At 39.9% G+C, this 27,444-nt stretch overlaps 1 protein-coding gene across 1 annotated transcript in view; it reads right to left on the reverse strand.

Moving 5' to 3' along the window:
- Positions 1–27,444, reverse strand: part of SPEF1 (sperm flagellar 1) — a 516,028-nt gene that overhangs the window by 338,457 nt on the left and 150,127 nt on the right. The window contains exon 3 of the mRNA XM_044064457.1: positions 21,882–22,041. Coding sequence (XP_043920392.1) covers positions 21,882–22,041 — 160 coding nt within the window. The remainder of the gene's footprint in view (positions 1–21,881; positions 22,042–27,444) is intronic.

Below are 27,444 nucleotides of genomic sequence, written 5' to 3' on the forward strand. Positions count from 1 at the left end.
GAGCCGAGTGAATAGATTCCAAAGAAGGAGATCTAGACCTCTTTTTGGACGGAGCCATCGGAGCCGAAGAACGTTCGGCTCCAGGCGGAGCCGACAACTTGTCGGCTCCGAGAGGAGACAAAGATATCTCGGCTCCAGCCGGAGCCAAGACCTTCTTCGACGCAGAGGTGTCGGAGCCGGACGGAGCCGACACCAGTGCCAAAGCCAAGGTATCGGTGCCGATGATGATCGACGCCAACATAGGGGCCTTCAACAAGGAAGGATCGGCTCCGGACGGAGCCGATGTCGGCTCCGACGGAGTCGGAACCAAGACCACAGACTTGGACACCGAAGCCTGGGTCTTTGGAGGTTTAGAGGACTTCCCGGAGCCGAGTTTAGCCGGGGAGCTCTCTGGTTTCAGTAGACCCCTAAGGATCAACTTATTCCTATGTTCCTGCAGGACTCTCTGGCTAAAAGAATGACATATAGCACAGGAGTCCTGCAGGTGTAGGAGTCCCAGGCAGTAAATACAAGAAGTGTGACCGTCTGTCAGAGACATCTTCTGACAGCACGAGTCACACTTCTTGAAACCTGAGACCCTGGTATCTTTAGACATATCTGGTGTTTAAACACACACACCAATCAGTCCAACTAAGACACTAACACTAAAATGTTAAACACAACTAATAAAAAATAGTTAATAACTATAGAGACACAACACACACACACACCTGAGGGAAATCCTGACAGGAACTGTGAGGGTGGGAAAGGCCTAAGGCCCAAAAAACTAAACTAAGTGAACTAGGTGAAAAAAGGGGTATGGAGCTAAGTGAATACACTGAGGATGTAAAAAGAAGACTAAAGGACCAAAAATAGGTTTTTAAAGGTCTTAAATCTGACCAAAAGCTAGAAAAAATATCACTTACCAGGAGCTGGTAAAAAGGATGACCTCATTAGCGAAGCGGCAAACGAGATCTAGGTAATTACCACTTTGCATCATGGGATATGGGGCTGCCTCGAGCTGGTAAAAGTGACTCTCGAGCTTAGCAAGTGCCGAGTCGGCTCCGAACCAATCCAGCAAGAATGAAGGCGAGATTGACAACTTAACATTCAGTGTTCTTGGTTAATGATTCCTAGGGGGAATCTAAGCGCCTCCTCTTGCACATTCTCTTCCTGTGGATTTCTTCAGTAGAGTGTTCTAGAGAAGTATCGGAAGAGACGGGGAGTTCCTGAACAGGAACTGTCTGGAAGCTCTTACCGGTTGGCTGTGTCTGTGGAGAAGAGTGATGAGACCTAGAACTCAAATTCATTGGGGGAACTGATAAAGGATTAGAGGAAGTGACAGTAGAGATTCCCTGGGATGGGAGAAAACCCTTTCTACTATCTCAAAGACAGAGGGTCCAGAGGAAGTAGAAACCAACCTTGTCAGAGTCAAAGCTCTCAGCTCAGCCAGCTCTCCACCTCTCCCTGACCTCCCCTCAAAGAAGGATGTGTGACCAGACCTGTCCAGTGCCAAGGCTCCAAGGGGAAGTGATGGCTTTGAAAACCTCACAGTTGAAGTCAAACCCACAGATCCAGAGCCAATGCTTCAGCTTCAAGACTTGTCCTGCTCAGTGGGGATCGGCGCTGAACAGGTCAGGGGAAATGTTGGATCCGAAGAAGAAAGTGGTGGTACCCACGGATCTGAAACACCAACTCTCGAAGCTCTTGGATCTGATGGGTCCAAAACTCTGGGTCAGATTGGAGAAGGATATGGAGTGTGAAGGTAACTGAAGGTTCATGGATTTAATGGGAGATACAGCCCACAACACCCCCATCTGGATTTGTGCTCTACAACATTTCCTCATCATCTTATCTACATCTGCCTCAGAAAAACTATAGAAGGACCAGTGTGAAGAAGTTGTGGAAGGAGGGTGGGACAACTTCCTAAGAGTCTCCTGTAAGAATAGAAATCTAAGTCTAGGAGACAGAGACTCTAGAGAAAATCTAGGGCTCCAGATCTGAAGAGACTTAACCACAGAGGTTGTCAGATCCGGCACTTTTTTGATTTTGGAGGGTGGATCCAAACTTGGAATAAGTGCAGGAGACCGCATAGTGGAGTGCTTCCTGGGCTCTGATGATCTTTGCTTTTGTGCAGGGTTTTGAGCCCCAGAAGTAGAAGCAATAGAGGAAGAAGAAGCTGGCAAAAGGCCCTTCAGGACCAATTTATTCTTTTTTCCAACATTCATTTTATTGAAAATTTTCAGTATTTGAAACTTAGAACACCTAGCTCAAAAGTTCATCAAATAAACCAAATTCGGACATGTAGAACTAGCGCTTTCAATCACTTTTTAATACTGTGATCTTCTTCAGAAACAAAAAAATACACAGCCCACCCTTCCTTTTATATTAAAATGATTAACTAAAACAGGAAATGACATATTAACTGATATTGAAATAATTAAATAACATTTTGTATATGCATGTATAAAATGTTGTATTAAAAACTTATATGTATAATCACCATATACTCATTCATGAATATAATAACATTGTTTTCTAATACTAAAATGGATATTTCTAACCTATCTATACAATAAAAAACATTTTAAACTAATAACTTCATTTAAACCTGGGGCTCTATCTGCACCCAGTAACAGTTGCCAAAAGGCTTCTTTACATTCTAATATGTTGTTTAAATCACCAGCAAATAATACTTTTTCTACATTGTCCATAATAAAAAATTTAAACTTCTTAAATTCATTACATATCATAGCGTGCCTTGATAGTGCATTAATTCTATCCTTCTTCTTTATTGCCAAACAATGCTCATATATCCTACGTTTAAGACATCTTTTAGTTTTGCCAATATAATAATTTCCACATGTTAAACAAGTAGCCACATAAACTACATACTCGCTGTTACAATTATAGTATATTTTAGCCCAAAATGTTTCTTTGGAATGTCCTATTGTTACACAGGATGAATTACTGATGAACCTACACTGTTTACAATTATTACAGCTAAATGTACCTTTTTGTTAGTACATAGACGAATGGAACTACCCTCCTTCTCTTTTCCTGTTTCCAACATGTACTTAATATTAATAGTTTTTTTGTAGGTGAATCTAGATACCAATCCCAATATGTCCACTAACTCTTTGTTACCCATTATTATTCTCCAATTGTTTTCTATTATATTTTTGATGCACCACATTTCATTAACTATTGGTATAGGAAATGAAATTCCATATTCATTTACCTCTCTCCTTAAGTCACCCAAACTACTTTGATGCACAGTATCTATCATGACATCCTTAGAATGTAAGATGGGCTTGGCCACACTATTTCTTAATAACTTAACTTCACTCTCTATTTTTATAACCCAGTCTGAGTCATACCCCCTATTTTGAAAAAGTGATCTTAAAATAGACACTTCTTTTTCAAATATATCATCGTTTGAAGTGAGTCTACGCAACCTTATCATCTGCCCTTTGATGACACCCTTTTCATATGTGGGGATGCAGGCTGTCTTTATGTAAATACTGATTGACGAAGTAAGGTTTCCTATAAATTTTACTGGTGAATTCCCTTCTTTCTTGGTTTATTCCTAAATTTAAATCCAAAAAATTAATGGTTTTACCAAACCCACCAATTTTAAAGTGCAAAAAGGTCGTAGTGGAATTCAGATCTCTAACTAGGTCCTCAAATTCACATTGATTTCCTGACCACAAAAAGAACAAATCATCTATATATCTGTAGTATATCTCTACTTTGTTGAAACTAGGGTGTAACTCAAGAAATTTTAACTCCCAATTGTGTGGGCTGTGTATTTTTTTGTTTCTGAAGAAGATCACAGTATTAAAAAGTGCTAGTTCTATGTGTCCAAATTTGGTTTATTTGATGAACTTTTGAGCTGGGTGTTCTAAGTTTCAAGTGTTTATTTTTGGTTTTTCTACGTGTTTTTCAGTATTTGATATACAGGTAAAAATAAGATATAAAAGATTCAAAATGACATGTCAAAACAGTTACCCCTTGAAGTGGCAAATAGTGAGTATATGCCATTTATCATGCAGTTTAAGATGAGTAATTTTTGTTACTAGAAAATCAAAAAGGGAGGAACCTTTAGTTAGATTAAATGAGGTATAACAAGCATAGTTTAGGAGAAAGCAGTGTAGGATATACATATTTACACAAAAAAAAAAAATTTTTACAACTATATATAAGGAACAGTGACAAGCGTGTAAAATATCATAAGCTATGGAAAATTATTCTGGACCTCATAAATTGTTTTATAACAAAACATTTGTTTCAACCCATCTCTCCCTAACTAAGGATGAATTTATTCTGCCTGTCACTAACTGGCCTTGAACTGAAGCCCGCACAGATCTCATAAGACACCTGCAAGTGAGAAGAGCCTAAACAACATAAATTGTTTTATAACAAAAAATGTGTTTCAACCCATCCCTCCCAAAGGATGAATTTATTCTGCCTGTCACTAATTGGCCTTGAACTGAAGCCCGCACAGATCTCATAAGACACCTGCAAGTGAGAAGAGCCTAAACAACATATGCACTCCCTGTGGGCATCAGAAAGTATAGTTGTGTACCCTTACCATAAATGTAGATGTTCGAGTGTATTCACTGTTGCAGTCCTCACATATGGGTTATCCGGCTCCCAGTAGCCCTCAGTCGGCCCGAATACCAGAGTCCTTGGTATATGGTGTCGGCTGTCGCCGGTTGTAAAACTGATGTCAGAACGTCAGGTATAAAGGGAGGCAGCAGATGCCATTTCCTCAGTTTTTCTTGCCTTAACTGTCAGGAGCCCCCAAAAGAAGGCTAACTCAGGAAGGAAGCACCCTGGACACATGTCATACAAAAAATAAAAATGTATATCTTCTGTGCCATAGGAAAAAAGGGGGAATGAAGGGTGGGAAACCAGGACTGCAACAGTGAATACACTCGAACATCTACATTTATGGTAAGTTTACACAAATGTACTATGTTCTTCGTGTTTCACTGTTGCAGTCCTCACATATGGGTTGATTTCCAGAGCCCAGGAAAAAGACAAAGGGGGGAGGATGAATCACAGATTAAGGGTTGGTAAGAAGGCCCTGCAAAACTGCAGAGGCAAAACCAGCCCTGGATTTAGAAAACAAAAGGTAGATTGTAATGCTTTGTGAAAGTATGGACAGAAGACCAAGTAGCTGCTTCTAGAATGTCCTTAGTAGGCACACCTCTAAGAAAGGCTGCAGAGGTAGAGGCTGCTCTAGCAGAATGGGTCCTAATACCCTGAGGGGGAACCTTCCCATGTTGCAGGTAACAAAACTGAATACAATGAGCAATCCATTTGGTGATGGTTTATTTTGAAATAGTTTTTCCCTGAGCCCCAGAAGCAAAACTAACCAACAACTGTTCAGATTTTCGAAAGGATTTAGTCCTGTCAAGGTAAAATCTCAGCTGTCTATGCACATCAAGAGAGTGCAGAATCCTTTCCCCTTTATTTTGGGGATTGTTGAAAAATGCAGGCAGGTGAATAGACTGGTTAAGGGTTAAACTGGAAACTACCTTAGGCATTAAGGCGGGATTAGTTCTCAGAGAAACTCGATCTGAATGAAAAATAATGAAAGGTTCTACTGCCATTAAGGCTTGCAGCTCAGATACCCTTCTAGCTGAAGTAATACCTAAAAGGAAAGCAATCTTCCAGGACAGAAACTTCAAATCTGCAGAGGCATTTGGTTCAAAGGGAGGCACAGTAAGTTTTTCCAGGACAAATTTAAGATCCCAAGCAGGAGTAGGAGCTCTTCTGGAAGGTCTAAAATTACTAGCTCCCCTCAGGAACTGTTTCATCAAGGGGTGAGAAAAAAATGGGTTGCTCAAAAGAACAATGAGCCGAAATTGCTGAAGCGTGAATTTTGATTGAAGAAAAGGAAGGTCCACCATTAAGCAGTCCTGCTAGGTAGTCAAGAATGAGGGAAAGAGAAAGATGAGTAGAGTCTTCTCCTTTAGCCAGCATCAAAGAGCAAAATCTCTTCCATTTGTCTGCATAGGATTTTCTGGTACTAGGCCTCATGGCCTCATGAAGAACTTCAACCACCTGTTGGGAAAGATTTAAAGTATTAGCCAGGCAGTTAAATGCAGAGTTTGAAGATGAGGATGAAGGAACTTTCCCCTTCCCTGAACCAACAGATTTGGTACCAGGGGAAGATGTCAAGGCTGAGCTTGTGAAAGGCTGCGAAGGAGGGGATACCAATGCTGCCTGGGCCAATCTGGAGCTATCAGAATCACCTTTGGTGTTTCATCCCTTATCTTTAGCAGCACTCTGGGAAGAAGAGGCAGAGAAGGGAATGCATAAACTGAGAGATGTGTCCATTGGAAGGACAACGTGTCCACCCTTCAAGCTTTGTTGTGAAACTCCCTGGTGCAGAAGGTTGGAAGGAGATGATTGGTGTGACAGGAGAAAAGATCCACTTGTGGGGTGCCCCAATGATGAGTGATGTGATGGAAAATGTCCTTGTGCAGTTGCCACTCGTGAGGATCCAGAACATGTCTGCTCAAATGATCCGCCAAGGAGTTCAGCCTCCCTGGGAGATAATGGGCTATTAGATGTAAGCCCATGGATGCTGCTATGGACCATAGTCTCATGCTTTATCTGCACAAGGGGTAAGAGTGAGTCCCCTCTTGCTTGTTGATGTACCACATGACTGTGGTATTGTCTGTCCTGATCAGCAGAGTTCCAGGGTAGAGTAGGTCCATGAAAGCCAGCAAGGCCTGCTGCACTGCCATCAATTCTTTTAAGTTTATGTGCAGATGAATCTTCTGGTTGCTCCAAGTCTCCTGTATGCCCCTGCCTTCCAGATGAGCCCCCCCCCCCCATGCAACATCTGAGGCGTCTGTGGTGACAGTCTAGCTGGCAGGCGATGGGCGGAAAGGCAGACTCTTGTTCAGAGAACTGGCTGTTGCCCACCAGAGGAACTCCATTTGTAGACAGGGAATCAGGGGAAGAATCAAGTCTAAGTCCTGAGTGTGTTGACACCAAAGATTCTTGAGGTACCATTGAAGTTTTCTCATATGCAGCCTTGCATATGGGATCATCAAAATGCATGAAGCCATGAACCCCAGTGCTTGTAGGAATTGCCTTGCAGAGAGCTGGGTCATGCTTGCCAAGTTCATGAAGTAAGTCGAAAGATCTTCTTGCTTCTGTTGAAAGAGGAATACCATCTGGGTGGCTGCATTCAGACTCGCTCCCAGGAAAAATATCTCTCTTGTAGGAACCAACTTTGACTTCTTTTCGTTGAGAGGGTAACCCAAAGAGGTGAGAATGTTCCTCACAAAATCCAAATCCTTTTCTAGTTGTTCTGGGGAGTTTGCTTGAATGAGACAGTCGCCCAGGTAAGGATAAATATGAATGTTTTTCTGCCTACAAAAGGCAATAGCTGGAGCCAGGCACTTGGTAAAAACTCTGTGAGCAGTAGATAAGCCATTGCTTCCCAGCCCTGAAGCGAAGGAACTGCCTGCAACTTTCCCTTATTGGGATGTGCAGATAAGCCTCCTTTAGATCCAACGTTACCAGCCATGAATCCTTGCCCAGCACTGGTAGTAACTGTTGAAGGGTGAGCATCTTGAATTTAGGAATCACCAGAAAAGTTTTAGAATAGACAAATCCAGAATATGGCACCAGTTGCCCCCTTTCTTGGGTACCAGAAAAAGTCTTGAAACCTAGGCCTGCCTGATTTGCAGGAACTGGCTCTATAGCCCCCATAGTCAGTAAGGAAGAAATTTGAGTTTCTAACTATGCCCTGAGAGTTCTGGGTATGTCTGGGTGCCCTTGTAAAACAGGGAAGGTGTGAAAGTAAAACTTGCAACCTTGGTTTACTATATTGAGCACCCATTTGTCGTCTGTGATGGTAGACCATACCTCTGTGAACCTGGCTAACCTTCCCCCAAAGGAAATCCAGGGCCCGCAGAGGTAGGCACAAGAAGGCTGGAGTCATTGAGAATATTTGCTTTTGGGAGCTGGCTTAGAACTCCCTGATTTATCAGAAGAAGAATGCCATTGCTTAGCCCTTTGAGGGGCAGAAGGCTGCCCTCTGGAAGATCTGAAACCCCTAGGCCTAGAATGAACCTGCTTGCCAGGATCAGGGAAAGACCAATTCTTGAAAGGATAATGCCTACTAAACTAAGGAGGCTGAACCTGAAGGAAATCTTTTACAGCTTGCATAGATTTTGCCTTATCCTCCAACTTCTTCAGTACCTCCTCAGCCTTATTACCAAAAATACTGTCCATGTGCAAAGGAACATCCAGCAATTTAGACTTAACAGGTTCAGAAAGAGGCTGCTCCTTGAGCCAAGTATGCCTTCTAATTACAGAACCAGTGGCTGCTGCTTTGCAGGAAGCCTCCAAAGTGTCAAAACCACAATGAAGTGAATGCTTATTGACTAAAGTGGCAGAGTTCAGTAAGTCTTGCAAATCTTTGTTCTCCGTCATGGAAGGAATACCTCCACGTTTAGCCTTAATAGCCTCCAAAGTATGCTGCTGATACTTAAGCATGTGAAAAAAACAATTCACGGATCTAATGGCAGGAGTTGCAGAGGTATAGACTTTTTTACACCACCTGTCCAAGGCCCTAGACTCCTTATCAGAAGGCACAGGGCTTTTAGCAGTAGTAGCCTTAACACCCGTGGGGCCTTGAGAAATAATTTCTAGATCAGCAGTAGGGTTTTTAAAAAGGAATTGATGAGATTCAGGAACCCTATAATACCTATCCGGTTTTCTGGGGGCAGGAGGAACAGAATTAGGAGTTAAAGAATTTTCCATGAAAACATCATCCACAACTTCCAAAACTGAAGGTATAGCCAGAGGCTTATGCTGAGGTAAATCCAAAAAGTCCCTGATTCTTTTCTTAGACTGTGGAAAATCCTGACATTCCTATTTAAAATGCTCCCTAAGGGTATTCAAAGTGTCCCCAAAGAAAAAATCTTCTGGAGGGGAGGCAGAAGGGATACAGGCCTCAGCATCAGAATCCTCAAAGCCAGAAAAAAGTTGAAAATGTCCTTTTTCACCAACAGACATACTGGAAATCTCAGAATCTGAGATAGACAAAACATCAGGAGATAATTCCCTAGCTCTCTTTGAAGTAGGGGGGGGGGATGAGAGCCCCTAATCAGGGAAAGAAGATCACCAGCCATCTTTACCAACTGGGACTGAGGCACAGGAGGAGAGGCCGATGCCTGCTTGTGAATAGGTTTGCGGCTGGAAGGTTTACTAACAATCTGGAGGGACTCGGGAGGCCTAGCAACTGCAGAAGTCTGAACTAAGGTAGTCAGTCTGGTTCTGGTCCTATGTCAAAAAGAACAGGCATCAGAAGCCGGTGCTGCAAAGCGGCTTCGGACCCATCTGAGGCGGCGACAGGCGGAGGGTCTGAAGATGAAAAAGCAGCCTGCGGCATGGAGGACTCCATAAAGGTCTCGGCAGAGGCTTGCGGGACTGCAGGGGCTGCAAAAGCGCCTCAATGACTACCGCTGTGCTGGCAACCAATTTTACTGGTGTGTCATTGGCAGATTTAACCCTAGGCCTGTCGCGGTCCTTGTCTTTGCGTTTCCTAGGTATATCCAAAGTAGGAAGATCAGAAGACGCCATACCGATGAACTTAGGCCAGACTCTGAAATGCTTATACAAAATCTTAGCTGAATGGCGTATGGTACGCGGGTTAAAGGAAGCACAGAGATCGCAGTTAAGGACATCGTGCTCAAGGCCCAAACAAGTTATACAATAGGAATGGAAATCACGGTGCGGAATCTGTTTTCCATAGGCAAGACAGTTATTAACTTTATCTGACATTCATTAAAGGAAGAAAAGGGGATCCCCAATGGGGTACTTATCTGAAGGCATCTTCAACTTGGTAGTCGGAAAGCAAAACGAAGGTACATGGCCGACTGGCACTAGTGCGAATTGCATCTGCTTCGGGCTTTGCGGCAAGAAAGACTGAGGAAATGGCATCTGCTGCCTCCCTTTATACCTGACATTCTGACATCAGTTTTATAACCAGTGGCAGCCAACATCATATACAAAGGACTCTGGTATTCGGGCCAGCTGAAGGCTACCGGGAGCCGGATAACCCATATGTGAAGACTGCAACAGTGAAACACAAAAACATCTGGGTATCTTATGCCTATAGGAAGTACACTTCTTAAAACCTGTAGGCTTTGTCAGCCATACCAACGTCCAAACACAAGCTGACAACAGTAATTAAAAGAAAGGAGAAAAGAGAAACTCTACAAGTTATTTATACAAATAAAGTTATTTTATTTATTTATTTTTTTATGAAAAAGAAAGCAGGGAAAAATAAGGTTATTTACCAACAATAGTAGAAAGAATACCTAAAAGGTATGGAAGGAAACCCTAGTACCAAAAATGGTACAAAAAAAGATTACCTAAATGGTATCCTGAAGGTAAACAGAGAGTAAACAGATGAAGGCTAAATAGAAAATATAAGAAGTAGAGGAAAAAATAAATGTTATTTTTACTCACAAAACATAACAAGGCACCTTAGAATAGAAAATGCAATCCTGTCCAAATCATTAAAGGGGCAAACGAGATCTGGGGTAATCTGGCAAGTGAGGGGCATTATGGTAAAGGGAGGAGCTCAAGAGTCAGATCCAAGAATCTAAAAAGATTGGCTGAATCAGATCTGAGAATCGGATCCAGGACCCATACGTTGAGGAATGAATGAAAATGACAACATCAGATCATATTTTATCTAATCTCCTGCCAGATAAAATGTTGTCCACTGTGTGGCTAAGCAAATCGTTATTAACATGTTTGTTTGAAAGCCAAGTAATTGGTCTGATCAGACTGGATCTCTTTCTGCCATCATTTTGGCAACAAAGCAAAAATTAAGAATTAAACATTGTTTCAAAGAGGCCCTACACAGAATGCTATCAAAGAAAAATCTACGTACAAGTCTGTAATTATGTGACACTACTTCAGTGTTTAATTGAAATGTTTGCAACCATTGTGACTCACAGGAGTACAGAGTCCAGCCTCATGACCTTACTGCATATACAAGATAAGAAAACAATTTTTTTTTAATAATGATATATAACAGCCCTTAATAGCATTTACTTATTTATTCTTTGTTAACTAGGTTAGACCTACTAGACTAGTAGCTTCCTTTCAGGATAGACCCGAGGTAGTTATTTATACTACTATTAAAGGAAATTTGAGCAAGATATCAGGGTTTCCATACTCTTTTCGATAGGCACCATGGGATCTTTTACACACAGCTGAGCTACAATGCCCTCAAGCAGATGGGGCCAGAACTGAACATCTTATCCAAAGGACAGCACATATATTATGCTGCACTGCAGTGTCAGCAGTTGATCCATCTGGTGTGGGAATAGCACCCAATGCCTTTTGTGCAAAAGGTGAGTGGGCTGCCTGTTGTGTCACTGACACTGCTAACTAATCTGTGATAAAAAAAACTTTCTAAAGAGCTATCTATATGGCCAGTTTGTACATTTTCTATACTGTATACATGGTGTATAATAAATAAATATCTTGCACTACAGGTTTAAGAAACATGTTTTTGATGTGTAGTAAATCTACACATCACAAAATGAATTTGCTAAATCTTGTACTACAGTTTATAATAAGGATGTCAAACTCTTGCACCACAGGCTAGAGGCAGTCTACAAACACTCTTAACCCAAGCTCATAAAGCTTTTACCTCACTTGATAATCCAGTCCCATTAAAATAAAATATGTTGCTAGCATTCAACACCACACTGACAAATGTTTGTCATTGCAACACTAACCATTGTGGTAAAGTGGCTGTGGATCATTTCATAACATCTCCTGTACTCATATTATATGCAATACAATAGTAATTTATATACTTATTTATTTATTTTATTTTATTTTTGTCTCTGGAAAAAGAAGTACAATAGCATTTTTTGGCTGCAGAGTAAGAAAATCCAGCTATAAATAGGATTACAATTGGTTCCATAGGCTGGTTTTGTGTAAATTGGAGCACTTGTTGCACGAAAAAGAGTCCTGTTTTAGCTTGAAGGGTAGAAATTAGACTTCTTTCTACAGATGAGCAAAATTTCTTTGCAGGTGTTTTCAATGCATAGTTTGTTTACAGTACTGAAATAACTTTACTGTGGTCAAGTAGTACGGACAAAGGCTGCATGTTGTCTTTAACTGCACAGTTTCTAACCATAATACTCACTATAATTAAGGAAGGCAATAGTTGTATTACATTGCGGTGTTGGCAGTTATGTTAACATACAACATAAAATAAGGTCATAAATTGCAGTTGTGCAAGGAAAACTTACCATAACAGTAGATTTGCAAATCATCACCAATGCAGTAGCTTTAGCTTTATGGTTACACCTGACAAGGATAAAACAGCCATCTAGCTTCCAAAGCTTCACGGCACCTTCCACACACCTGTCAGGCACGCTGAGCTGAGCTGATTAAAAGACAAGTTTGACAATGAAGCCATTCAGAGATTTCCTGCCAGCACAGAGAGGGAGGCTGAGCCCTGAAAAAACAATGGTAGGAACAACAAAAAATAAATGTCCACAACCTGGCATAAAAACACACCAAAAAACAAAGGGGTAGAGGAAGCAGCTACTGAATCAGTGATCATTCTAACATTTATTTTTATGGTAAGTTTACTTATACAACTGTACAACACTCATTATATTGATAACTGCTTCAGTAGCCTAAGCTGTACAGGTATAGTACCCTAGCTTGCTACTCTTGGGAAGAGGAAGGAGAGGAGTTTAGGAGTCCCTGGAGAATGGTGCTAGCAAAGCATGATTTGGACCTAGTGGAGGAATCAAGCTAATAGTGCTTTGTAAAAGAATGTACAGAGAACCAATTAGCAGCTTCAAAATTACTTCTAGAATCCAACCCTTTCAAAAAAGCCATATATTAAGCCAAGGCCCTGGTAAAGTGGGCCTTGACCCTGCTTGGAATACTTGAGTTATGGTGAGTATAGAAAAAAACCTTAGACAACCATTTGGAAAAAGTTTGTTTTGACACAGGTTGTACTTTCTTTTTTGCATCACAAGAAATGAACAACTGATCCGAAAATATGAAAGATTCAGTTCGGTCAAAATAGCACCTAAGTTGCCTGTGGACATCTAAGGTCTGGAGTATCCTTCTTCCCTCATTTTCAGGCTAAGGACAGAAAACAGGAAGATTAATAGTTTGGCACAAAGTACATTTGGATACGACCTTAGGTATAAAAGAAGGATTACTTCTCAAAGCAACCCTGTCCCTATGAAAAATGAGATAGGGTTGATTCAACATGAAAACTGACAATTCAGATACCCCACCTTGCAGAGGTCAGAGCAATCAGTAAAACTGTTTATCATGTTAAGAACCTCAAGTAAGGCAAATCAGTTATTTCAAATGGAGCAAGTGTTAATGCAAAATAAAACTCCCAAGGAAGGGCCACCAGTTTTCTTGCAAGACTCTTATGCAAAACCACTTTCAAAAACATTATGATATGACACTTCATTGAAAGACAATGATCCATGGGCAGACAAGCTGAAATAGCAAATAAATGAAAATTGAAAGGCAAATAAGAACGTCCATGTGATAGAATCTTACACAAATATTGTAGAACCACAGAGCAACTAGCTTGGAATGGGTGCTGGTTATCTTGTTGGCACTAACAAGAAAACCTTTTCCATTTGCTAATATATGATTTTCTAGTAGCACACTTTCTTGCCTCCCTTAGTACCTGCTGCATGTCCTCAGTAAACACGTGCCTACAAGGAATTAAGTCCCTATCATTTGGGCAATTAATTGAAGTTGATTTATGTTGGCTGTATCAAACACTCCTGTTTTTGTGTGAGCAAATCCAGTCTGTGAGAAAGTCTGCAGTATCTGCCCCTGGCAATTTCCAACAGAAGGGACAACCACAATTGCCCAGACCAGAAGGGAGTCACCACAAATTATTTATTTATTAGTTTATTTAGTTATTTATTTGACATTTGTTTACCGGGAAAGTCTGACTAGGCACATGCCCATTTTCAGAGGAGCCCCGGGGAGAAAAGCTCCACAGTATACTATATACAGAATATAAATTTAAACAGTAGTTAGATCAAAAAGAGGCAAGAGCAATAAATATAATTTGGTAATGATCTTAGGGGATTACTTATGAATCTTCAGAAGTACCCTGGATATTAGTGGAAAGTGTAGAAAAGCATAGAGGAACATTCCTTTCAAAGGAAAAGAAAAGACATCTGTCTTCTTGCATGGAGTTCTAGAACAAAATCTTGCCAGTTGATTGTTCAGAGAGAAGGCAAAAAGGTCTGCTTGAAGAACTCCCCACAGATGGACCAAATCTTGGAAGACCCCATGATCTAGTTTTCATTTGTGAGGGTCTGCCCTGGTCATGCTCCGCTTATCTGCTACACAATTTTGCTCTGACAAAATGCATGGTGCCTTTAGAGTCAGACTGTGTTGTGAAGCTATACTTTAATCTAAAATGGCTACAACCTGGTTCACCCTTACTTATTGATGTACCGCATGACTGTGGTATTCTCTGTAACAACTTGAAGAGGCCCTGGGGACCAAAGATGGTTCAGAGAGTTGAGTGACTTGATCAGGTCAAGCATCACGTTGATATTTATTTGCCTGCTTCTGTCCTTGGTGTCTCATACCCCTATGCACTGTTCTCCCTCCTGAAACTGTTCCCCCAGGAAAGTCCGAAGCATTTGTTGTGATAGACTGCTTTGGAGCAGGGCGGGATAAGGGCAGAGTTGGATTTAGTAGTATATCTGTTGTCTCTGCCAAAAGATTTCTCTTCTGACAAATCCCACTGGGATTTGAAAAGATAAAGGGTGTTGATGCTGGTACCAAAACAATTTAAAATACTATTTTATCTTTCTCATGTGGAGTCTCACCAGGGGTATCATGAGAATCTCAGATGCTATGAGGCCCAAAATCCTGAGGTATTCCCTTGCAGTGACAAAGGTCTGAACTGAAAATATTAGAAATAGATCTAGATAAAAATCTAATGTTTCCTGTGGAAGAAAAGCTTTTTGAATTGAGGTGTCTAGTCGACATTGGAGAAATGCAATCCTATATGAAGGAGTCAAGAAAGACTTTTGAATGTTTTCTTTGAATCCCATCTTGTGTAAGAGATCCCTCACCCAAGAGAGAGTTTCCTGACTCTTTGAAAAATACTCTGCAAAGATAGGCAAGTCATCCATATGTGGAAAATACGGATACCCTGTAGCCTGCATTGAGCTATAACTGGAGCAAGACACTTTGTGAACACTTCTGGTACAGTGGATAGTCCAAAGTGTAAGGCAGGTGATCCAAATACACAAAACCCTAAGAGAAACATCTGAAGTATGGATGAATATGATTGTGGTGATAAGCACCTCTTAAGTTTAGTGTTTCCAGGAAACTTGAAAAAGAAAGAACAAGGTAACACTGGAATTGATGCTGACAAAGTTTATAGTCATTTAGAAGAAAACGCAATTATGGCAATAGAACAAAAGGGTAATAAAAGAAAGTCATAGGGAAAAAGGATCATTTTTGTTAAATAAAGGCATAGTGGAGAACTGTAAAAAGGGGAAGAATCTAAGTATAGCATGGGCTGACTACAAAAAAGCATTTGATAGTATCCCACATTCATGGATAAAAGAGTGCTTAAAAATGTATAAGATACACCCTACACTGATTGACTACATTACAGTGACCATGAAACAGTGGCAGACCACTTTGCAACTAAGCCATGATAAAAGACAACTTACTATTCCAGGGATAAAAATCCAAAGGGGGGATATTCCAGGGTGATTCTCTGTCACTGCTGCTATTCTGCCTTGCCCTTAATCCATTAAGCTGTCTACTTAACAGCTTAGGCCATGGCTATAATTTGGCTCCTAGAAAACAACAAAGTGCAAAGACTCATCATCTTCTCTTTGTCAACGATTTGAAACTGTATAGCTTATCAGATGAGGAACTGAAAGTACAACAGCAAGTTGTCAAAACTTTTTCAGATGATATAAGAATGTCATTTAGTCTTGATAAATGTGCAAAAGCAACCTTTAAAGCAGGGAAACAACAATGTCAGGAAAACAGTTTGGGACAAGAATGTGATATAAAAGAACTTGAGCAAGAGGGAGTGTATAAATATTTCGAAACTGATGAAGGATCAATAAGCAAATGCAAATAAAACTTAGTAAGGAGTACTTTAGAAGACTTAAATTAATCCTGAAAACAGAGTTGACATCTAGGAACAAAATCCAAGCTACAAACCAATTTGGGCTTCCTGTCGTAACTTTCAGTTTTGGAATGATTTATTGGCCCCAAAAGGTGATGGATAGATTAGAAAGGAAAACAAGAAGGATGCTTCATGCTCACCAAATGATTTATAAAAATCAGTGCATACCAAGATTATATATTCCCCGTTCCGAAGGAGGGATGGGTCGCTTTGAAACTGATTACATGTACAGATCTGTAATCGTGGGACTCCACACATATCTGCTGACCTCATCACAAGACCCAAATGTAGTGAAAGTTTTGAAACAAGAGGAGAATAAATCTAAGATGACCTCCCTGCTTAGGCTAGCAGAAGCATATTTGCGTCAAGCAGGAATGGAAATCAAACCACAAGTGTATAAAAACTAGTCAGCAACTGAATGTGCCAAAAACAAAAGAAAGAATATAAGGTGAAGGACCAGATGAAAAAGCAAGATGTGGAAAATGTATAAATATAGTTGCAAGTACAGAAAACTTTCGGAAGAAACTTATGTTGATCAGGAGCGAATGCAGGAATGGTTAAGGAGAGACGAATTCAAACCAAGAGATGAAAGGTCAATATTGGCAGCACAAGATAATGGGTTACAGACACGTTGGTTTCCAAAGTCCATTGCAAATGTGTGAGAAACAGACAAATGTAGATTTTGTAAAACAGAATTGGAAACAGTTGCACACCTCGTTGTTGGCTGCAGCATACTAATGGCAGAAGGACTGTATACTGAAAGGCATAATAATGTGGCAAGACTGTTGCACTGTGGATTATGCAAACATTATTGTATTGGAGTGGCTGAAAAACAATGGAAACATGACTCACAAAGCATCATAGAAAATGATGAAGTCTACATCACATGGGATCATCCACTGCCGACTAAAAGATAGATGCTAGAAAACCGGATATAGTGGTCCAAGAAAAGAAGACAAAAGTTGCATTGATCATCGAAATTGCCACACTCAGTGACTACAGTGTCTTACGTACAGAGAGACATAAAAGTCATAAAATATCAGGAATTGCAAGCAGAAATGACAGCGATCTGGAAAAAAGATGCCTAGATAGTTCCAATAGTAGTAGGAGCAATGGGTCTTATGAAAAAGAGTCTACAATCCTATTTAAATATGCTACCAATACATGTAACTCCGTACGAATTTCAGGAGGAGTCATTACTGGGCACATTGCGGGTACTGCGAAAAGCACTTTTGGATGACATCAATACTAACTTCATGAACCTTAATTGTACTTTGACTTAGGAATGGGGTCCATTCCCATCATGGTATTAGAAAACCAAGAGACTTGAAGAAATAAAAAAAAATAAGGCAGGAAACTGCTAATGTGATCCAGACACACAAAACCTTAGAGAAACATCTGAAGTCTGGATGAATATTGTTGTGATGATCAGCATCTCTTACGTTTAGTGTTCCCAGGAAACTTGAAAAAGAAAGAACAAGGTACCAGGTTGTGATGTGACATCATTTTGAATTTGGGCCCTCTCACAAGCAGGTTTTGGAAAGAAAGATCTCCGAGAATTTTCTTTTTTTGTCACTATGAACATTCTTGAATAAAAACCCTTCCTCAGCTGGGAAGGAGGACATGGTTCTATCACCCCTTGGGAAAGCATGTGATAAAGAACCATTGGAAACGAAACAGCCTGATCTGGAGGATGAGGAATGACCCCCTAGATAGCAGGAATTTCCTGCTACTGCCATCTGTAACACTGATGAATGATTTTCAGACCAATTTGTATGAAAATATCTGTTGCCAAAGAGAAACAATGGACATTCAGACTTTCTGGAAGAAAAAAGGGGGCCATACTAGGAGGGAGTCACAAAATTTCTTGAACAGTCATTCAGACTTTTGGACTGTCCTTGGTTTTGGAAGGCTCAAGACTTCTTCTTGGAATCCCCTTGCCATTTCCTCTTAAATATCTGCTTACCTGTATTTTGTTGAGATTGTTTATTGTTTTTTTTTTTTTTGCCAAAATTGGATGAGAAAATCCTTTGGAATTTTGGAAAAGGATGGTTAAAAAAATCTTGAGAGATTCTGTGGCTCAGCTTACCCATTTCTTCACACTTTCTGATCACCTCTGCAGAACAGGGGACAAATACAAAATTTTTATCCAAGACAGAATTTGAAAATCTCATGTTAACATCATCTGAGAGGTTCTGAGAAAGTAACTATGCAAGTGTCTTCAAAACAGTGCCAGTAGCCATATCCCTAGAAGAAGTATTAACAGAGTCATACACACACTGTAAAGAATAAGTAGTGGCCAGTGCAATAGAATACACTAAGTTATTTAAAGCATATTTTCCTCACAAGAAGAGACTACAGATAAAACATTTCTCATACTTTCACAATTTATCAGAACAAACTTTAACATTTGAGCCTGACAGTTTCAAATTCTGAAAATCAAAGTTGCAGAAGTACTCTTTCCCCACACCTATCAATAATTTTCCATCCTTATCAGAAAGAGTAGTATTGGAATTAACTAAATGCTTAACAGAAGTGGGACTGGTCAGGTTTAGGAATACTGTATAAAAAAATTAATAGACCGACCTTTATATATCCCACAAACATCCACTAAAGCAGACAGAACAGGAAGAAAGGGTGTAGGATCTGGAAAATCCTTCTGTGACAACTCAGTATTTTCTAAGGACTGAGAAACCTCAATGTTCTCCCAGTGAAAACACTGGCACATTCTAGCAATAGCCTCAGAAAAACAGAAACCTCCACAGGGAGAATTATAAATCTAAGCTCATTGTGAGAGATGGTGGAGGAAGACAGAATTATCTGTGTACTCCTGTTATACCATAAAATAAACCTCGGACAGAGTGTAACTCTCCTTTTTAAAGTCTAAGATACTATTTCAGTTATTTGTTTCAGAGATCTGTTCTCTTGCCCTTCCATATTCTTTTGATGGTACCAATTTTATTTTATCAAGAGGCTCACCTGAATCTCTGAATCTAGTACTCTGGAGCCCTTGTCTGACAGAGAAAATGTAATGTCCCTCATTTCGCTTTGATGTTGAGATACTACTGTTTTAATTTCTTCATAATGAGTAGTGTTTGAGTGACTTTAAGTGTCTGGATTACTTGTGTTAAGTCCAAAATTGGTGGAGTGGTGAGTGAATTAAAATCCTGTTTTGTTAACTCACTGATGCCAAAGCTTTACCACTAGCACTGTTGGAGTCTGAAGCCTAATCCACTGAGATCTACTAGGGCTTTTCAAGGCTTCATATCTATTTTTAACAGGTAAGCCTTCAAATTACTTGAAGGAAGCCTAGAATTTTTATTCTAAGTATGAGGGAGCATTGCATGAAGAGTTAGTACTCACAGGTTCATGTGAAGCTCAGTGAAGAAAGGTGTTTTTTTTTTCTGTCAAAAAATAACTTCCAGAGAAGTCAAGTGAGATGCTCTGAAGTGAAACTGCTTACAGTGTGGTGGGTATTCTGGATCTGGGAGCAAGAGAAGTATCACTTAACTCCAGAACAAAAAGCACTGGAATGCCAACAACGTACGCAGATGGCTGGTGATCCAAATCTTGGGAAGGTCATTTTCTTTACTCAATCAGTTCACATTTCAATTTTTTACATTTTCTCAGCATCCTTTTAAATATGCAAAGAATTTTGCTTTCAGTAGAGACAGAAGAAGGCAAAGTCATCTCACCTCCCTTAGATTTCCTTAAAGTAGTGTGGCTAATAGGGAGAAAAAGGTAACCTGAGCAGAATTTCCCTGGGAGTGGCTAGATGAATCCAGTGGGGGTAGGATAACATACATAGTGGAATCCACTATCTGTTCTTGCAAGAAAAACAGATGGCTCCATATTTCACATTTTTGTCAATAGTGAATTTTCCTGAATAACTCCGGTATTTCTCTTTAATCTTGTGTTTTTTTTCTGGATACTTAGATACAGCTACTGACTGACAAGAAAAAGAAGCAAAAGTAAAATCATGCCCATGAAAAGTAGGCATTGAAGATGAGCATCTTTAAGGATGATCGGATGGGCACAAGAGATGTTGTTGATAACTTTCTCATTAGACATCATTAATCATTAACTAATTTGAAGAGTATATGCTCAATATGAAGCCGAAACTCTTGAGTCCATGCCTAGGTGGCATGTCAGCACTACACTGCGAAGTTCTTGATGGGACTGTTTACTTCAGCTGAAAAGAAAGAACTGAAGTGAGAATGTGAACTGCTGCCCTTTAAAGCTGGGCTGCCTTCTTGAGATTATAATCTTACATGCTGGGGAACATTCAAATGATAAAGAATATAGTGTAGGGATGGTATACTTTTCTGGCAGATATCCACTATATGTTTTGAATCCTGAATCAATGATATCTCTGACATATACCATGATTTTTTTGTTTTGGATTCACTGATTTGGTGTAAAATGCCATATTCTCTGGAATTTCTTGCTTTACACCCACATTCAAAAATTTTACTTAACTTTCTAGGGAAAAGGTAGATTTAAAGTTAAAATTAAGACAGATTCATTGTAATGTATGAAACTAACACACTGGATACATGCAAACATCATCAGTATTCATGAAAAAAGAAAGCAAAATTAATTGAAGAATTTAGTCAATCTGTGCACCATCAGTTTGTCTTGAATTCAATTCTAATTCAATATAACTGTCAGGATTTCTAAACACTATGCCCCGTGGAACAGGGCTGGTATGTAGTAGAACTGTACATCAAAGCCCTGAAAAACTCAAAAAGAGTACACTTTTACCTAACTGTGTACCACAGTGCTCTATGCATGATGTACAAATGCAAATATCCCCGTCCAGGATCATACATGATTCAGAAACACTACACCAAATGAAAACATGCCAGTGGAGGTAGTGTATGGCACTGGTACCTCATACAGAGAGAAAGGGTAGTGCTTCTGACCTTACTAGTACCCCTTTCCTTCTGATGTGTCAAAAAAATCCCCCTTTACACGTCAGAAAAGCCCTATAGTAACAAAGTTACTCTTCATGCTGACAAACCTACTACCATAACTACACATGACCCTACTTCTCAGCATCCTCCAGTTATGCTATCAAGCTCCAGCAAATGGGAGCTTGCACAGTGAAAAATCCTTTTATTACTATAACATGGTAATAACTATAGCTCTGCTAGCGTGGCAAAAGATGGAAACAGTTTTATAAATTATCGTGTGGCATCACAGCTGAGAACAGTACAGCAGAGGACAGCTATGTAGCAAACACAATGTCACATACTTTATTCTGTAGGTGTTCCCTTCTGTGCTGTGCAGCAAGTGCATGCCACGCACTGATTTCCAAATACGTAGCATCAGTGTGTATAGTGAACCACATGCACCTGTGCACCATTCAAAGACCAAGTGAGCTTTCTGTAACCACCTAGCTTTACTGAGATCCATGTTTCCGAACTGTGGTAAAGACAGATAGCATACTAAAGACACTGTGGGGAATGCCTTCATGCAACTGAGCATTATGTTTATGAACCTCACAGTCCATTTTCAATGTATTTCCAAGTAACACATAGGGCTCTATTTGTTTTACACATCTATATACAATTCCTCTTATTCAGTTTCTATCAATGTATTTCTTGTTTGATATTCTGCTAATCAAAATTGAAATGAATGAAAACAGTTGAATTTCTTAACTAACCTGAGATGAAAATGTCATCTTGTGTTCATTCTCCGTCTGCTTTACATTAATTTTTTCTCTCAAGGTGTTGAGGACAACCTCAATTACACCAGGGGAACATCTGGAAATTTTCTGAATTATATCATCAGGAATGCTGAAATTCAGTTTCTTAAAAACTTTCCTGTAATATACAAAATAAGTTCATTGTGCTCCATTATTCATTAGATACACACACACACACACACACACACACACACACACACACACACACACACACACACACACACACACACACACACACACACACACACTGTGAACTTTTGAATATTTACAGTTTCTTGTAGGAAACATCTCCTGCTACCAAATGGGAGTATTTTATGACAAACCTTTGCAAAGGTTCTGCCAGCTCTGTGGCATACAGAGATAAGGGCCTAGCTACACCACAGACAACCTGAGTTCAATTAGCGGCTCAAGTGCCTGTAGATGCTGGCCAGAGAGAATGGGATTGAGCAGCTGCTGCCAGCTAACCCATCCTGGGAGAAGGAGGAATGTCAGGTGAGGGCCATCATTAGGTGATAACCCACTGGAGTTCGGCCTGGCCAAGCCCATGCTGTCATAGTGCATGAAACATAAGAAAGCTGAGGGGAGCATGGAATGTGCAGGAACACTACTCTAGGGTGACAGTGATTGCAGACTCGAAGGAGCTGCCAAGAAGGATGTGGGTGCTCTCATAGGAAGAAGGTAGGCCACTTCACCCACGACCAGCAAGCTACCCCACTCCCTACTATCTGACTCTCACCAGAAAATGAAGGCCTGATTGAGGTTTGAAGACAGGAATGGAAGACTTGGGCAGTAACGCTCTGATCTCACTTAACAATGCCCAGCTTTCATCCACTCAGAATGAATGGACTGATATTGCGAAGGTAGACAAGTCATCGGCTGATATTCTGAGGAGAAAAATCTTTGTAAAGTTCCAGCTGATAAACTTAATTTTTAAGCCATTTTCCGCAAAAAAACTACATAAAGTGGGAATATTTTCAATTAAATTTTATTTTTAGAGAACACCCAGTGTAAAAGTTCCACAGAGCACAACTGTGTGAGGTACTTACCATAACAGGTAATCCTTAAATGAGTCATATAATTTAATGAAGGCTCACTATGTGATTATTAAATAATCTTGGCTGTCTCCAATGGCAGCTTCTGATTCACATGTCACTTTAGCTCCTCCCTACAACCAGCTAACTCAAAGATGAGTATAACTAAATGGAGAGTGTGGAAGGTCTCTCTCCCTTGTAGGGAATATATAGGCGTAAAACCCCGACAGGAGAAAAAAATAAAAGTACAGTTGTGTAAATAAACATACCATAACAGTAGATGTTTGAATGATCACTGCTGCAGTAGCCTTAGGTATATGGGTTATATCCTGACAAGGATAAAACAGCAGCTCTGCTTCCAAAGCTTCAGGGCACCTTCCAGTCATCCAAACTGTTAGGCTGCTCGAGATGCGCTGACTAAAAGACAACTTTCCTGCCAACAGAGAGAGGGAGGCTGAGCCCTAAAAGCACAATGCTAGGAAGAGCAAAAAATAAACAACTACACCCTGGCATAAAAAGCACATAAAAAAACAAGGGGATAGAGGGAGAGAAACTGCAGCAGTTATTCGAATATCTACGTTATGGTATGTTTATTTACACCACTGTACTATGTTCATTGTATTGATCATTTCAACAGTAGCCTTAGCAATATGGGTAAATTATCCTATCTAACTACATTTAAAAGGTGGAAGGGGAATAGTCCTGAGAATAGTCCTAGCAAAACTGATCTGGACCTAGAAAAGGAATAAAGCTTATACAGCTTTGTAAAAGTATGTATACAGAACCAAGAAGAAGCTACTAAAATACTTCTAGAATCCAACATGTTCCAAAAAGAAATATATGAAGCCAGGGCACTGGTAGAGTGAGCTTTGACCTTGCCTGTAACAGTTTTATTATGGTAAATATAGAAAAAGTTAACAGCCTTAAACAGCCATTTGGAAACAGTCTGGTTTGACACAGGTTGTCCCTTCTTCTTACCTTTGCAATAAATGAACAATTGATCCGAAGATCTGAAAGATTTTGATCTGTCAAGATAATACCCGAGTTATCTGTGGGCATCCAAGGTACGATGTATCCTTTCTCTCTCATTTTTAGATTCAGGAAAAAACAGGGAGATAGATAGTTTGGCTTAAGGTAAACTTGGATACCACTTTAGACATAAAAGTAGGATTAGTTCTCAAAGAAAAACTGTCCCTATGGAAACTGAAATAGGGTTAGTTCACCATAAGAGCTTGTAAATCACTTAATCTTTTTGCAGAAGTCAGAGCAATCATTAAAACAGTTTTCAACGTTAGGAACCTCAATTCAGCCTGTTGAGCTGGTTCAAATGGAGCAAGTCTTAGCTTCTCTAACACAAAATTAAGATCCCAAGGAGGCGCCACCAGTTTATTTAGTGGCTTCTTATGAAAACGCCTTTCAAGAATATTTTGACATGAAACTGCATAGAAAGAGGAGGATCCATGGACAGAAGTGCTGAAATGGCCAATAAATGAAGCTTGATACAGAAGTAAGAAAAGCTACAGGATAATAACTCACACAAATACTGTACAAATCAGAGAACAACTAACTCTGAATGGGTGCTGATTATGTTGTTAGTAGCAACTAGAAAACCTTTTCCATTTACTGATATATGATTTTCTAGCAGCAGACTTTCTTGCTGCACATCCTCAGTAAACAGGTGCCTATAAGGAATTAAAACCCCATCACCTAGGCAGTCAATTGAAGTTGATTGATGTCAGAGTGGATCAAACACCCCTGTTCTTCTGTGAGTAGATCCAGTTTGTGAGGAAGCTTGTGCTAATTGCTCCTAGCCATTTCCAAAAGAAGAGACAATCATGGTTGCCTGAGCTGGAAGGGAGTCACACAATGATCATGGGGGATACCTTCTGAATCTTCAGAAGTACCCTGGATATTAGTGAAAAGGATTGAAAAGCATACAGGAACATTCCTGTCCGAGAAAAAGAAAAGACACCGGTCTTCCAGGCATTCTTGCATGGAGTCCTGAAACAGAAACTTGCCAGTTGAATGTTCAGATAGGAGGCAAAGAGGTCTGCTTGAGGAACTTCCCACAAAAGGATTAAATCTTGGAAGACCCCCTGATCTACTTTCTATTCATGAGGGTCTGCCCTGGTCCTACTCGGTTTGTCTGTCACACAGTTTTGCTCTGATAGAATGTAGGATGCCTGTAGAGTGAGATTTTGCTGTAAGGCTATATCCCAAGCTAACATAGCTAGTTTGCAAAGTGGGTATGTTCCTGGTTCTCCCTTGCTTGTTGATGTACTACATGACTTTGGTGTTGTCTGTAATCGCTTAAGAGGTCCCAGGTAACAAAGACAATTCAGGGAGTTGAGTGATCAGGGCAAACATCTCATTTATATTTATGTGTTTGCATCTGTCCTTGGTGTCCCACACCCCCTATACTTTTACCCTCCTGAAACGGCTCCCCAAGCAAAGTCTGAGACATTTGTGGTTGCTGACCACTTTGGAGCAGGGAGGCAGAAGGAGAGACCTGGATTTAAGGATATATGTTCTCTTCACCAAGTGATTTCTCTTATGAGAAACCCCAGCACCGGGATATGAAAAGATAAACAGGGTTGTTGCTGGTACCAAAGATATTTCTGATACCACATTATCTTTTCATGTGGAGTCTTACCAAGTGTATTATGAGAATCATAATCATATGAGAATCACAGATGCCACAAGACCCAAAATCCTGAGGTATTTCCTCCCAGTGACCAAAGTCTGAGTGGAAAACCTTAGAAATAGATTTAGATATAAATCTATTTTTCTTGTAGCAGAAAAGCTCTTTGAATTGAGATGTCAGACATTGCAGAAACACACTCCTGTGTGAAGAAATCAAGAAAGAATTTTCTCCCGGAATTCCAGCTTGTGTAAGGGATCTCTCACCCAAGAGAAAGATTCCTGCCACTTTGAAAAAGACTCTGCAAAGATAAGCAAATCATCCAAATACGTAAAAATGTAGATACCCTTTAGCCTGCAATGAGCTATAACTGGAGCTAGACATTTTGTGAACACCCCTGGTGCAGTGGATAGTCTAAAGGGTAAAGCAGAGAAGTGATAATGTGATCCAGACACAAAAAAACTTAAGAAACATCTGAAATCTGGATGAATAGAGACATGTTGATAAGTCTACTGTTACCAGGAATCTTGAAATAGGAAGATGTTAATGGGTTGTGAAGTGACATCATTCTGCATGATCACAAACATATTTAAGAAAGAAAGCTCAAGAACTGGTCTCCAAGCATTTTCTTTCTTTGCCACTTGGAACATCCCTGAATAAAAGTCCTTCCCCACCTGGGAAAGAAGAACTAGTTCTATCACTCCTTGGAACAGCATGTGATGAAGAAATGATGGAAACAAAAGAGTCTGATCTACCATTTTTTATTAAATGTCTGTTTACCTGTATTTTCTTGAGACTGTTTATTTTGCTTTTTGCTAAAAACAGATGAGGAGATAGAAAATCCCTTGGAAAATTTGAAAAAGGAGGGCTGAAAAATCCTAGACATTCCTGGATCAGTTTGTCCCTTTCATCACACTTTTTGATCACCTCTGCAGCAGAGGGGACAAACACTAAATTTCTATCCAAGGGTGAATTTAAAATCTCATTTTCAACACTATCCTGAAGGTTCTGAGAATGTAGCTAGCAAACCTCTTCAAAAACTGTGTCATGGGCCACATCCCTGGAAGAATTATCAACTGAGACATACATACACTGTAAGGGATGAGTAGTGACCTGTGCAATAATAGACACTAAGTAAATGAAAGTATTTTTTCCTCACAAGAAGAAACTGCAGATAAAATGTTCCTCATACTTTCACAATTCTTCAGAGCAAACTTTAACATATGAGCCTGAAAATTCAAAATTCTGACAATCAAAGTTGCAGAAGTATATATTTTTTCCATGCCTATAAATCATTTTCTCATCCTTATCAAAGAGATTAGGATTGGAATTGACTAGGTGCTTAGCAGCAGTGGGATTAAACTACAGATATAGCTGCTGGATCAGGTTTGGGAGCAATGTATAAAAATTTAAAAGATTTAAGAACTTTATACATTCTATTTGCCTTTTTGGGGACAGCTGGCTGACTAACTGGATAATTGCAGGCAGTAATATATACATCCCCTAAAGCAGATAGAACAGAATGGATGTAGGTTCTGGAAAATCCTTCTGTAACAATTTGCAGTATTTTCTGAGGGAATGAGAAACCTTAGTGTTCTCCCACTGAAAACTCTTGTACATTCTAGTAATAGTCTCAGAGAAAGATAAACCCCCATAGGGACAATTAAAAACTTCTCTGAGTCTGAATCATAAATCTGAGGAAGAAACCCTATGCCCATCCTTGCATATTCCTTTTCAGATTCAGAATCTTGAAAATCTTTCAGAAAAAATGAAGAGAAAATTCTAACCAAGCTAGAATTTCCACTGAGTGACCCCTCAAACCTCTTGTATTAGAGGCACATGGGCTATA

The sequence above is a fragment of the Protopterus annectens genome, chromosome 2.part2 (assembly GCF_019279795.1).
Source record: "Protopterus annectens isolate FY-2018-M chromosome 2.part2, PAN1.0, whole genome shotgun sequence".
In the NCBI taxonomy this organism is placed as follows: domain Eukaryota; kingdom Metazoa; phylum Chordata; order Ceratodontiformes; family Protopteridae; genus Protopterus; species Protopterus annectens.